Source organism: Gobio gobio (assembly GCF_949357685.1).
Source record: "Gobio gobio genome assembly, chromosome: 12".
Taxonomy (NCBI): Eukaryota; Metazoa; Chordata; class Actinopteri; order Cypriniformes; family Gobionidae; genus Gobio; species Gobio gobio.
Window position 1 is genome coordinate 9,528,421 of NC_137105.1, and position 15,115 is coordinate 9,543,535.

Below are 15,115 nucleotides of genomic sequence, written 5' to 3' on the forward strand. Positions count from 1 at the left end.
TCAGGATTCTTTGATGAATAGAAAGTTCAAAAGAACAGCATTTATTTGAAATATAAATCTTTCATTTGTCTTTACTGTCACTTTTTTATCCGTTTAATGCATCCTTGCTGAATAAAAGTATTATTTTCTTTAAAAAAAAAAAAAAAACCTGAAAAGCAAAAGTTTAATTGCACATTTGAAGGCAATTCTATTGCCCCCTTGGGTACAGAGTTTTGTTTCCGCCACAGTAACGCAAGCGTTTATGTACTTGCTTACTTTCTGATTTTGTCTGATAGACAATACACAATCCAAATTTACAGATATAATAAGATCTTTCAGGCCTGCTCATCATTTATTTTTATTAGTGAGTTTTCGTGGGAGTGCGTCAGGGCTTTATGGTTCACGAGTGCAATCAAGGGAGATATTTGGGCTTCACTGCATTGCATAATGTCCTACAAGCAGTCCTTTTGCTCAGCAGAAGCTGTTAGTCTGGCATGCTTCGTTCAACGTGACGCTGATATTGGTGGTGTTTCGGCAGAGTGCAGGGGTCGATGGTAGCTGAGGTCAGACGGGCCCTGTTCTTTCCACTGCTCCTGCAGGCCCGTCTGCCTTTCAAACACTCAATTGATCTCTGAGGCCTAGTTCTGTGTCTCTAACAGCATTTACCGCCAGTGCAGGAACCATTCAATTGAGCCGAGGCCGTCACATTTAGTCTAGCACATGAAACTGTGACGGCATTGGCATTGATTTGAGAGTGCGCTTAGATAAACACGGAAGTGACTGAACGCATCTGCGGGTACCGAATATACTCGGCGGTCGATACTACCGGTACTACAGAAATGCTGGTATCGTCACATTTTTCAAATTTCAGTACCGACTTGGTACCGAAGTACCGGTATTTGTGACATCCCTACTTGCCACTTTCACCTTTGGCTTTGCTAAGACTCTTAAAGGTGCAGTGTGTAGTACTTATGAGGATCTATTAACAGAAATGCAATATAATATACATAACTATGTTTTCAGTGGTGTGTAAAGACCTTACATAATGAACCGTTATGTTTTTATTACCTTAGAATGAGCCATTTCTATCTACATACACCGCGGGTCCCCTTACAGTGAAATCGCCATTTTGCGCCGGCATGTTTCTACAGTAGCCCTAAACGGACAAACTGCTCTATAGAGCTACTCTCTGCTGTCTCAGACGACAGCAATTTTGTCCTCTGTCGGCCACCGTAGCTTCTCTATGTGCTTCGAAAGGGAGGGGTGACCAGTTGCAATTCGCAACCTCACCACTAGATGCCGCTAAAATGTTGTCAAGTTTGCATCATTGATTGTTATTTTCCTGTTTGTTTTTTTTACCGTGAAGCTTCTTTGAAACAATATGTATTGTATAAAGGCCAATTTAAATACTTGATTTCGAGGCCAACCCCTTTTTTACCAGCTGGTAACAGTATCCTACATTGAATTGTTTTTAATAACCTGTCGGTGTTTGGTTTGTTGCAGATATTATGGTGGGAATGGGTTACTCACGGGAGGAGATCCACGAATCTCTGACCAGGATGAAGTACGATGAAATTACGGCTACCTACCTGCTGTTGGGCAGGAAGTCCACTGAGGTGAGTTAGTTGGGGGTTGAACATTTGGCATGCTAAAGGACAGCATACACTAACGTTTTGAAAGAATGTTCACCAAGATCAAAAATACAATAAAAACAGAAATATTGTGATGTATAAATGTAATCATTACTCTAGGCTTTAGTGTTGCATGATCCTTCAGAAATCATTCTAATATGCTGATTTGATGCTCAAGAAACATTTCTCATTATCAATGTTGTGCTGATATTTTTGAAGAAACTATGCTAAATATTTTTAGGATTCTTTGATTCCGAAAAGCTCAAAAGAACAACTTTTTATATATATATATATATATATATATATATATATATATATATATATATATATATATATATATATATATATATATATATATATATATATATATATATATATATATATATATATATATATATATATATATATATATATATATATATATATATATTTTGTAACATTCTTGTGTCTTGTGATCAATTGAATGCATCCTTGCTGAATAAATCTTACTAACCCCAAACTTTTGAATGGTCAAGTGTCTAAGTAAGATATGTTTTAGGGTAATTTGGCACAATCACAGACTGTTCAACAACTACAGAGTGTTTCTGAGGACAACTTAGTATCTGGATGGAATCTTAGTTATGCAGGAGTTTTGTTTTGTTTGCAGAATTATAGTCTTTACTTTTGGAGATTTTGGCCGCAAAATGTACCAATTTTTTCCTCATTTATTTGACATTATCTATACAGCCTGTCATGGAAATTGCTATCCCTTTTTTTTCATTGTTACCACTTAGTTGCACTCTGCTCTATTATTAATTTGTTGTTACGGTTTTAGATTTACCCACCCAAGAAGGTCATATTGGTCAGACAACTCTTTCCTGCCTAAGTAGACAGAACAAACAGAATGAGCATCAGCGTGGGCTAGTCTTTACGCTCATAGTCAAACGCCTGGCTATATTTGACATCTGATTATGGATGTTTTAGACTTGTAGCATGGCAATTGGCATTCTGAACCCATATCGCTGGTTATTCTTTTCAAGCTGGATTAGCGAATTACATTCGCTCCTTTCCCACTGCGCACTAATCCTGCATTTGCTAGACGTCAGCACTGACATCCAGACATAAGAAGAAGTCTGTCTCATACGGTTTACATGTTTTGTTTTGTCTGATCACAGTTGGAGGTGAGTGATTCCAGCTCCAGCAGTAACCTCTCTCTAGCCAAGGCCAGACCCAACAGCGAGCTCAATAACGGCCAGTCACCATCTCACCTCAAAGTCCAAAAGAACATCTCAACCAACCAGAAACAGCGTCGCTACAGTGACCAGGGTGAACGCACTTTTTGGTCTTTACGTATTGTCTTTTGTAGAGCTGCTTTATATTTGAATCGGATTTGTTTCATAACTGACTAATTTTGCTGCATCGATACTATTATGGAATTTAATTGAATCAAATATAAATAAACAAGTGTGACGTGACTTGGCCTGACATAGTGCCTGCGATGAGGTCTTTGTCTTTCTAATCTCCTTTCGTCTCCATTCGCAGCTGGTCCAACCATTCCCTCGGTGGGTTACCCCAAGAGAAGTCAGACCACTTCTGCAGAAAGTGACCATAAAGAGGAGGGCAGTGCACAGGCACGTAAGTCCAGCTCGTCTGGAAGCCGTGGCATGGCTCCACCAAGCCCCCTGCTGGGCAACGCCAACAACCCAAACAAGGCCGACATTCCTGACCGCAAAAAGAGCGCCGGTGCCCCTGGGGTGAGTTACTACCACCCAAGATCTTTTCTAATGGTATTGTTTGTATGATAAAATCAATTTGAACAGTGTGTTGCTCGGAATGCGCATGGGATAATTTCGAACTACAGGCAAAACAAGTGAACATTTTTGATTTTAAGGTTTTCACCAAAATGATGCTCCAAGTAGCAATTAAACATCTAAAAGTGTCTTTATTTGTACGTTTTCGGAGAGGAGTACCTTTCCCTTGTCCATGAAAACGATCGTACTTGCGCTGACTGACAGATCTGAAGCGTGTGCACAAAGATGCCTCAGACAGTGTGCGATCCCGATATACACACATACACAGAATTACAGTATTTCCAAATATCTGTCTTGGCGAGTATTCGTGCAAACATTATCTGTTATGTCTTATGTGAACATTTGGTTTACTGTTGGGGAAAAACACCTGATGTGTCAACCGTATTTTTTTTGGTATCGTGGGGAAAAGGTTGAGTATATATTTTTGTTGTAGACTTGGTGTGTGTTTGTAGAATTTGGTGTTATTACCAAGGATTTTAAGGTATGGTTGCTAGGTGATTTTGTTTTGGAACCTTCAAATCATACATCATTTGAAGGACATCATTTTTTAATAGAGAACATTTTTGAACATTTGCTCATTGCGACACATTTATCCAAGTTCATTTATGCCTTTGACAGATGCTTTTATCCAAAGCAACTTGCATTAAGACATTGCATTAAGGTATAAATTTTATGCAGTTATGCAGTCCCTGGGAATTGAATCCACAAACTTGGCTTTGTTTGTGCCCAGTGGCGGCTTCAGGATTTTTTTCTTGGGGGTGCTAAGGGGGTCTTAACAGTTCAGAGGGGGTGCTAAGAATTGTTTTTAGTGCATCAATAACTTCAATATCCTGCATTATTTTTTGCATTTTACCTTAAAACTACGTTTAAAAAGTCATATTGTAAACTGTACAGTTATTAAGCGCGTGAACACCTTTATTATTACCTTATCAGTGCTTTGAATCAATAACGGTTTATTGAAAACTGCAGACTGACAATCCCATAGACATATACTGTATGTCTATGTATTTATTATGTCTATGGACAGTCCCACTTACTGGCCGGAACAGATAGCTTTAAAACTGCAGTGAGCTAAAGAACGAGCGTGTTTGTGCTTTTAAAAGTTCAAACAAAATGGAAAAGAGTGCAGTATGTCAAGACAATTTTTAACTTGCCGTCTGTTTAACGCATTATATTTAAGTTAAATAAAAAAAACTATTTTTTTTCATCACCACTAGCCTAGGGAGAAGAATTTAAAATTAAAATAAGTCTATAATGTGATTGAATCTTCACAAATATCAGGGGAATTTGACAATAATCAGGGGCTTAAACCACCAAAGTAGCTACTCACCAATTGCAGATTACAAGAGGACAATGCGTCTGTTGTTATCTTCTGAGCAATTCTAAAATGTGAAGTCTGCGGTCTTATGCTTCATATTTAATAGAGCTCCATTATGATCGCTCTTGATGAGGAGCTTAATATGATCCCTATTCGCTAATGTGCACAGTATTTGAACGTGGCCTGATTGACTCCTTCCCAGTCAAAAACATTGTTTATACATATAGGAACATTATAACATTTATTAAATTTTTGTTTGGTCACACTTTAGATTAGATTCTCACTATTAACTAACTATTAACTATAACGTTTGCCTCAATACACCCCTAATTACTACTTATTAATTGTTAGTTTGGTAGTTAAGTTTAGGAATTGAATAGGATTAAGGTTGTAGAATATGGTCGTACAGAATAATATGTGCTTTTAGAAGTACTAATAAACATTCTAGTAATATGCATGCTAATAAGCAACTAGTTAATAGTGAGAATTGGACCCTAAACTAAAGTGTTACTTTTTATTTTTAATGAAAGTGACGCTTATTTTGTATTGTTTAAAGTTTGTTATTATTTAGTTATTTATTAATCATTAAGGGTACGTTTTTCCTTTGCAGTTTTCGTGTACAGACGACACCATTGTCAAAATGACAATGTTCACACAGATCCGCGAAAACGCTGTATTATGCATGTCAGGCCAGTAGTTGGCGATGTCACTTTGTAAATAAACTACGCGCCTATGGACTGAACATGTAATACGCATGCACATGACGTCTCCGTTTTCACAAATTCGTGATATCAAAAACGTGCACTTTGAAACCCATTTTCAGGCCCACAAAATGCTGTTGTCGTATAAATGAACGGCCAAAATTAATAAAGTTTTACGCTTTTAGTTAGAAAACAGTGCCATTTATTATACGGCCCCTAAAACTCACATTAAAACAAAATCGCACTGACACTGTTGTCTTCTGGTTCATAGCTGAATCTTTTTTTTAATTGATCAAATTTGCAACATCGACACTGTTATTGAACTGAACTGAATCTGTTTTTTTTTTCTGGAGTTTATACTGTGATGCTGCTTTGAAACTGAAATGCTTGTAACATAAAATGCTATGAAAAAATAATGGAGACTTGACAACATGTTTTTCTGCAGAGCAATTCTGTGTCTAGTGGTATGACCAGGAGGAACACGTACGTTTGTAGTGAGAGGAATACCACAGACCGCCACGCCGTCATCCAGAACGGCAAAGAAAACAGGTGAGTCACTGAGACTTCATGCTTAGGTCAAATGTTGTGAATTCTTTGAACACCCTTGACAGTGTGACATGAGAGCCACTGTTTGTATGCCTTTTTGCTCTTGCAGCCTTGATATCTCAGCAGAAGCAATACGAGATAAATCCTTATAAAATCACAGTTCAAATGGCAATATTTTTCAAAATATTCATATTTCATAATTTAGAATATTTTAGTATTGTGTATTATTCTAATATAATATAATATAACTGCCATAATATCTTATATCCCATAATTTATTGGACATATTATAAGAAAAATTAAATGACAATGCTTCACTAGACGCCAATCACTTCTACAGTCTGTCCTGCATACTTAAATATACAAAGTGCAAATCGTAGTGGTCAGAAACGCTGAGAAAGACCGAGATTAGGGTCCGTAGTGTTTCAATGGTGTTGTCTAAGCATTTATGAATGTAATGATGAATATTCTGGTGATGAAGAATATGTCACATATGGGCACACCAGAACTCCAGATTCATTTGGGATGTTTGCATCAGACATTTTTGATTAAGACGCCTCTGTCCTGCTGATTGACAGCAATGACGTGTCACAAAACACAATGGTCAACCTTGCTGTACCAGTCTGCTGTGCTGAACCGCTTAGATTTGCCATGCAGTCCAGAGAGAGAAAGAGCAACCATGTGCTAAATCCCATGTTAGGTATACGCAAAATTACATGTTTTCAAAATTGAGTCGCTGGGTTGCCTGAACACCTAATCGGCTAGTCTTAAACTGATAGTTCACTCAAAAATGTCATTCCAAACCTTTATACAGTCCTATTCAAAAGTTTGGTTAACATTGATAATAAAAGATAAATGTTTCTTGAGCATCAAATCATCATATTAGAATGATTCCTGAAGGATCATGTGACACTGAAGACTGGAGTGATGATGCTGAAGATTCAGCTTTGTCACCACAGGAATAAATTAGATTTTAAAATGTATATAAATAGAAAACGGTTACTGGAATTGTAATAATATTGAATCATTTTACTGTTTTACTGTATTTTTGATCATATAAATGCAGCCTTGGTGAGCAGAAGATACTTTTTTTGAAAAACAAAATCTTACCGACTTAAAACTTTTGAATATAAACTTTTCTTTTTTTTCTTCTTCTGTGGAACACAAGAAAATATTTTGAAGAATGTCTCAGTGTTGTCTTGGACCCCATTGACTTTCAGTACATGGACAAAAACAGTTGAAACATTCTTTAAAATCTTTTCATTTGTGTTCCAGATCATACAGGTTTGGAACGACATGAGGGTGATTAAATGATGGCAGAATTGTCATCGCTTTAAAGGTGCAGTGTGTAGTATTTATGAGGATCTATTAACAGAAATGCAATATAATATACGTAACTATAGCCCCGTTTCCACTGAAATTACCCGGAAAAATTTGTACCAGGAGCTTTTTTTTAAGGAACTTTTTTCCCCCAGACCTGCTACTGTCTGCGTTTCCACTGCGGTCTAAAGTACCGTGAAGATTAGGCAAATTAGTCCGGTGATGTAGGACTGCGTGTGACTGCTCCTCCGAGTTGGCAACGGAAAGTAATAATTTTTGCACGACACTGTCTGCAACAATAACAAGTATGGAGGAGATGCAAGCAGCGCTGCTGTTGCTGGTTATGCATTGATTTACCAAAGAGGTAATTAACAAAACGGCGGAAAAGAAAGACGAGCACTGATACTAAAGCATATTCTGAAAGCTCGTAAAGCTAGATTTAAAATAAGACAACGTAGGTTATTATCAGCTATTACTGACCTTGACCGTGAGATGGCTCAGACGAACGCGCGCCATCAGACAGAAAGAGCAAGACTGATCTTTACTGAACACAGAACAAACCTCGCAAAAGACTTTTAAAAATGGCGGTTGAAATAAAATGCTGTGACGAAGCACACCGAGTACCACCCCAAAGTTCCTAGTTCCTGGGGAAAGTTCCTGCGGTGGAAACGCGGCTTATGTTTTCAGTGGTGTATGAAGACTAGGGCTGTGTATCACCAACAATGTCACGATACGATACGCATCACGATACTGAAGTCACGATACGATACGCATCACGATATGGATCAATTTGGAATTAAATTTCTTTTGAGCAGAGTTTAGTAACAGTAATATCTGTTTATTGAATAACCAGTGTTATAACAGTTGTGACAACTGAAAAACTATTTTGTTTTTCTCATAAAAAAAAAAACGAGTTAAATTAAAACAATAAATTGTCACAAAAAAAACTTTGGAAAGGCTTGGTTCAATTTTGATTATTTTGGATATATATCAGCTACAATACATGGCAAATTTTTGAATGTAAAACAAATCTTGCGATAAATCTGAAATCTAAAACAAATTTGGGAAAACAAATCTCTTAACTAATGCTGTAAACTATGGGAGTCAGTTGTACTATAATATTAAAGGTAAAAATGAACTGATTTGTACAAACACTTAAATTACATGTTTTTTTATAATAATAAAGTTATAATATTAACTTTACAAATTACATAATCATATAGTATACATATTTTTAGAAATATAAACATTTAAATGGTGGCCGCCATAAAAACTTTCCAGATTAATTCAAACATGCATTAAATATTGAAGAACATTACAAATTATAATGAATATGGAATATGGTGCATATATCTAGCAAAATGCTCCTCTCTAGAGTAAATTTTTCTAGCTGACTAACGAGTTTATGGACACTGGATATGTTTTTTTTCTGAGGTAATATAAATGTGACGTTACATGACATTGTAAGCTGTTTTACTGATGCCTTTCCGCGTTTGAAACACTGATCGAGTGATTCCATGTGACATGATACGGATTTCGGTAAGTTGTACTCTATCTTTTAACACACGTTCAGATGTTCATTTCACGCTGTAACTGGTATTAAATATTAAGGAAGAAGATCCGTTCACCTCTCGAGCTGAGCTGCGCCAAAGCGATCTCACGCCACAGCGCCAAAATGGTATTTATGTTTTTGAATTTCGTAATAAAATGGACGTAATTTGAAATCCGAGACTTTGTTTTATATCAATAGCAACAAAGCACAAAGAGTATTGCTATTTAATGGATGTAAGGCGCGCTGCAATGTTTTGTTCATTCATTAACTGAAAATCTCTTCTCCATTTTGAATGTCTTGCACTGCTGCTCGCGTCGCGTTGATTACATTCAAAAGCACACAGTATCGATATGGCAGCTGCTGTATACATCGTCAGGAGTTCATGACGATGTATCGTTGTATAGATATTCTGAGCACAGCCCTTATAAAGACCTTACATAATGAACCAATATGTTTTTATTACCTTAGAATGAGCCATTTCTATCTACATACACCGCGGGTCCCCTTACAGTGAAATCGCCATTTTGAGCCGCCATGTTTCTACAGTAGCCCTAAATGGACAAACTGCTATACGGAGCGCTAGCTACTCTCTGCTGTCTCAGACGACGACATCTTTGTCCTGTGTTGGCCACTGTAGCTTCTCTATGTGCTTCGAAAGGGAGGGGTGAGCGGTAGACGGTTGCAATTTACAACCTCACCACTAGATGCCGCTGAAATTTACACAGTGCACCTTTAAGGAATCTGATGCATTTTCTGATTGGGGTTTTATCATTTGCTCTGCTTTATTCGTACGTATATGTCTGATCCATCCCAATGCTGTTTATTTACCCGTCTGCCTTCGGCCAGTCTGAGTGAAATGTCGGGATGTGTCAGCACGAGTCCGACGGCTTACGCTGTGGCTCTCGCCACCTCATCAGCCTCGGTCCGTCTGCGCCACCAAAAGGCCACGTCCCTCTCTGCCTCCGGACACACCTGCCGCGGCACCTTACCGCTCAACAACGGCACCTCTGACCTCTTCAGGCCCAAGTAAAGACGAGTTTAGCGTCTGTCTCTAATCTTAGTGTGTCTCTTCATCGCCCGACTCCTCCTCCTCTCTAACGCCCTCTGACCTCTCTGCTGTCTGCGTCTTTAATGTCCTGCCACCCTCGTCTCATACCTCTAGTGTTTCAACCAATCAGGGAGGACTCGTCATGGAGCTTCCGGTGCGTTTTAACGTTTGAGGAGTTCCTGCATCTTCCCACTCAAACCGTTAAACTAACTTCCTGGTGTCTAAACCCACTAATGTAGGATATAAACTCCATTAACCTAGTAAATGACTAGTGGAAAGACTGTTGATATTTTTATTTTTATTTATTATATGTGCAAAAAACATCTGTACGCAGATTATGACTTTTGTTGAGCACAGATTGCTAGATTGCAGACTGACTTCATACATCCACTAAAAATCACCAAAACACTGGTTTATTAAGAAATTATTTCTGAAAAAGGTTAAGCATCATTTGTTTGTAGATTGATTGTATTGGTTTGATATTTTGCTACATTCTCTTGTAATATTCATTGACATTTTAACTGTGGCTCAAAGGGATAGTTCACTCTAAAATTAAATTTCTGTCATAATTTCAGTGTTATATTTTGAATGATCTTTTATTTTAGTAGTTTTATGTGCTTTAGTACCTTTATATAGGGTACTAGTCAAACGTTTGGAAACATTACTATTTTTATGTTTTTAAAAGAATTATCATATGCTCATCAAGCCTGCATTTATTTGATAAAAAATACAGGAAAAAAATAATATTGTTATTTAATATTACAATTTAAAATTATGGTTTTATATTTTTATATACTTTAAAATATGATTTATTCCTGTGATGTAAAGCTGAATTTTAATCAGCCATTACTCCAGTCTTCAGTGTCACATGATCCTTCAGAAATCATTCTAATATTATGATGATTCGTTATCAATGTTGGAAACAGTTGTGCTGCTTAATATTTTTTATAACTTGTGATACTTTTTTCAAGATTCTTTTATTAATTAAAAGTTAAAAAGAACCGCATTTATTTAAATTATTTTTTTCACAGAAATATATTATATTTTAAAGAATTATTTAATTTTTTTTTAAAAACATTAAAAATAGTAATGTTTCCAAACTTTTGACCGGTAATGTATTTCTTTTTAGTTTTCTTTTAATTTAATTTAAGTTTTAGTGATTCTAGTACTTGGCTACTCAGTAGCCAAAGCAACATTTTCATTTTCTTTTACTTTTTTGGTTTAAATTTATATTTTATCTTAGCTGTATTTCAATTAACAAAAAAAATGTTGGTTACACTTATTTTAAGGTGTCATTGTTACAGTGTAATCATATATTTAAGTACTGGGTAATAATAATTCATTACATGTACTTACGGTAGGATTAGGGTTTGGTTGAGGTTTGTTAGTTGCGTGTAATTATGCATAATTTACTGTTATTAATTGTAAGTACATGTAACGTGTAACAAGAACACTGTAAAATAAAGTGTTACCAAAATGTTTTTAATAGTTTTAGTTAATAACCGTAATAACATCTCTCTTCAGCACGAGTGCGGCTCAGACGAGTCAGCGGAACCCTGGTTCCTCCACCCACAGTATTAGTAGCGCGACTCCCCCGGACCGCCTGCGTTTCCCACGAGGCACGCTGAGCCGCAGCACTTTCCACGGAGGCCAGCTGAGGGAGCGACGCACAGCCACCTATAACGGACCCCCTGCCTCTCCAACCTTATCGCACGATGCCACGCCACTCTCACAGTCCCGGAGCCGCGGATCTACAAACCTCTTCACGAAGCTCACATCCAAGCTCACGCGCAGGTAAATGAACGCTTCATGCTCTCAATACACAACAAAACCTTCCAACGCACCTTTAGGAAGTAACTGTTACCAATGGAAATCCATTTTCAGTGGGATAAGAAGGAAAGTGTTAATTTGGAGTGGGAATTTGAAATATGCAAGCATTAGCAGTTTGATAGGTTCAAAAATAGGTTTATTACCGGAAAAGACGCACTATTTTGTAAACAGCTACTATAAAACTACTTAAAGTCCCCCTGCAGTCAGTAACTTTATCTTTTGAAACTTCTAATGATAATACAACATTTATATTTAAGTAATCTTTATACGCGGAACAATGAATATGCAAATGATCCCCGCCTCCACTCACTCACACCAGCTCAGACTGCCTGATCCACTCAGTCAAGTGTAGTAAACGCTACTGGCAAGTGGAAATATTGGTTTAATTCAGCCATATATGTTTGAACCAGAAACTGATTCATAAGAAGAAGAGGAAGAGCGAATTATACAGGCGTGTCTACAAGTCGATGTATCAGAATGTTGATGCATTTTATGTATCGCTCTCTACAACGTTGGACACATAACGGTAATAAATATGATTAGCCTTTGGCTTGACGCTGTTATCAAACAGCTAATAATGTGTTGCTAATGTTATACAAACCATATTCCTCTTCACCATCTCAGAGTCAGACAGCTGCCTTCTAAAAATTAGCGTCCTTAGAAACACTTTGAACATCATAAGTCAATGGCAAAAAGCCCCGCCCTGCACGTTGATGGGATTGGTTATGTTTGTGATGCAGGAAAACAAGCCATTTCAAACCGCTTTTTTAAGAATCTCTTTGGTACAGTGCCGTTTTAAGGAGAAAATCCTCAGCAATGGTGTTTGCACATGGTTTGGCTTAAAGCATATTAAAAACATATAACTACAAATGAAGCAAATTCATTACATGAATGAATGAAGCAACACCCTAATGTGAGTAAAACATGTTCTTGTATGTGATATTATTGCATTGTTACAGATCATTTGATAGGCTATCTATTGATTTGTACGTGTCTAACTGAACATTAGCATGCTGTCAAAGGCTGATGAATCCTATTTGTGGTGTTGTTGGTTCATTGCGATTCGGGATTAGACTCGGACATGTATGGGTCAGGGCTCGCAAAGCTCAACATCCCGGGGCTATGTGTTTTCCAGACGGGCTACCAAAACTTAAATAGTGAAATAACATTCCTTTCTTGATGTGCGTTGTTCACTCTCTTGACTTGATATTTGAAGGAAAAATACAACCGCGGAAGTTTAGAACATGTGGGCGATTCATTCCGGTTTCCGTTTTCCCAGACGCTTTCAAAACAATTCCCACATGTACTGACAGGGGAGCTGAAGCTCATTAAATATGCAAATCTTATCCAATCCTAGCCGTGGCAATTTACTTCCAAGTCTTCAATGTGGGTTGCCCATAAAAACCGAGCGTTTCATGAGAGCGGTACAAAACCAGGGTAGAAAATTGCCTATTACTTGTTCATTATGATGTTTTTGAATGTAAAAACCACGCGAACGTCATAAGTTGACCTCAGACAACAGTATAAAAAATTTTTAAAAGCCAGTTCATGACACCTTTAAAAACCTGATTTTCACCACAGGGGGTCTTTAAAAATGTAGTTAAGTTAGTAGCTTTCCAAATTTTGAAGGATGTTAAAAAAACACTGGATGTTATACAGTAGTTTTGGCATGTCAGAACTGTTATCAGTGGCATCAGAATCCCCTACATGTCCTTAAGAGACAACACATCTACTCCAGATGTTGATCGATGTCTGTTTTCTGTTTCTTTTGTAGAAATATGTCATTCAGGTTTACCAAAAGGTAGGACCCTCGTTGAGCTGTGTGCAGTTAACCAGAGCTGAAATTTGAAGTTTAACTCTTAACCCTAGCGTGAAGATGTTTTTCGATTAATTGCTTGTCACTCACCTTTGACACACTGTCTCTTAATCGGAGTGCAACTGAGCATGCCTGAGACTTCTGCCGTTTTCTGATGAGCAGCACCTGAAGACTAATCACCCATGCATGCCTGTTCATAGGATACAGCTGAGCACAATAGATTCATTAGTCTCCTTACAGATTTATACATTAGAGCCTCATTCTCCATTCACGTCTTTTGTCCTCGAGGAAGGCTGTGTGTTAGATTACCTACAGCGGACAGTAATGGGTACATTTGTTCAATGACAGCATTCTTCAGTCAGCCATGAAATATCCAAACCTCTGGACTTGAATAATAATGTTTTTCTCTTTGTTTATATATAACTGAATTTCATGAAAACTTGCCTGGGTCGCATTTAACTTTAAAATGAAGATAAATTATATTTATCTAATTATATATTAGTGCTGTCAAATCAATAATTCACGATTAATCGCATCTAACATAATACGTGTGTGTGTGTTTATATGTGTGTGTGTGTGTATATGTATATATATATATATATATATATATATATATATATATATATATATATATATATATATATATATATATATATATATATATATAATATTTATACACGCGCACACACACACACATATACAATATATAAATATAATATGTACACAGACATACACACATTATGTAAACAACGACTTTTATCTTAGATGCGATTAATCATGATTAATCGATTTGACAGCACAATTATAATTTTTTTGCATGTGTAATTTCCATTATTCTCAGTAGTGATTCTCATTACTGTAATATAATTTTTATATATGTTCAAAAGATTTAATTGTAATATATTATAATTTATAAAAAACATATTACAGGTTTTTTTTTTAATGTTTATTTATATCTGCTTAATTTCGGGCAGTATAACAAATACTACCATTATATAACACTATGAATAATATTAAATAACTTTTTTAATAACTTTTTTTGCTTTACAGTAATGAGATTTTTTCATTTTTTTTACTGTAATTTGTATTTAAAACATGCTAAATTTACATGAAAATAATGCGCAAAAAAGGCTCCATTTTCTTTTATGTAAAAATATTATTTATTGTTCTGTATATTTGATGTGAAATATGGTGGGGACATGTTCTTGACAGATTTTGTGAGATGTATATAGGTCATCATGAATGTCTACTGTGTTATATCCCTCAGAGATTCACCTTTAAATATGAATCTTTTCTGACGATGAGGAAATGAATGCATAAATGCATCTCCTGCGACACGGTAACAGACTTGCTCTTGGTTGTGTAATTCAGGCCACCCTACTGGGCTCTTAATTTAGCTGCTGACAGATGTGGCGAATGAGAGGTGTTCTTTACAAGATTTCTGGAGTTAAGGTACCACCATTTCCTGTTGTGACAAACACCCTCTCCTTTTTTCAGCCCTCATGCTACAGAATCCACCTCTAGAAGTAGCAGGATTTCTGATTTTCCAGCTCTTCCTTTTTGACTTACCCAGATGAATTGTTC

At 36.6% G+C, this 15,115-nt stretch overlaps 1 protein-coding gene across 10 annotated transcripts in view; it reads left to right on the forward strand.

The window, feature by feature from the left end:
• The window catches only part of mark3b (MAP/microtubule affinity-regulating kinase 3b), a gene marked incomplete at its 5' end in the record, with an annotated part of 94,306 nt that overhangs the window by 70,709 nt on the left and 8,482 nt on the right, over nucleotides 1-15,115 (forward strand). For 3 of the 10 annotated variants that reach the window (XM_079830723.1, XM_079830721.1, XM_079830722.1), the window contains 5 exons: nucleotides 1,483-1,595; nucleotides 2,765-2,915; nucleotides 3,132-3,343; nucleotides 5,865-5,968; nucleotides 11,410-11,679. In XM_079830723.1, the coding sequence (XP_079686849.1) occupies nucleotides 1,483-1,595; nucleotides 2,765-2,915; nucleotides 3,132-3,343; nucleotides 5,865-5,968; nucleotides 11,410-11,679 (850 nt within the window). Of the gene's footprint in view, nucleotides 1-1,482; nucleotides 1,596-2,764; nucleotides 2,916-3,131; nucleotides 3,344-5,864; nucleotides 5,969-9,683; nucleotides 9,864-11,409; nucleotides 11,680-13,489; nucleotides 13,517-14,902; nucleotides 14,984-15,115 lie in introns of all 10 variants that reach the window. The other 7 variants (XM_079830718.1, XM_079830716.1, XM_079830719.1 and 4 more) reach the window with 5 other exon arrangements.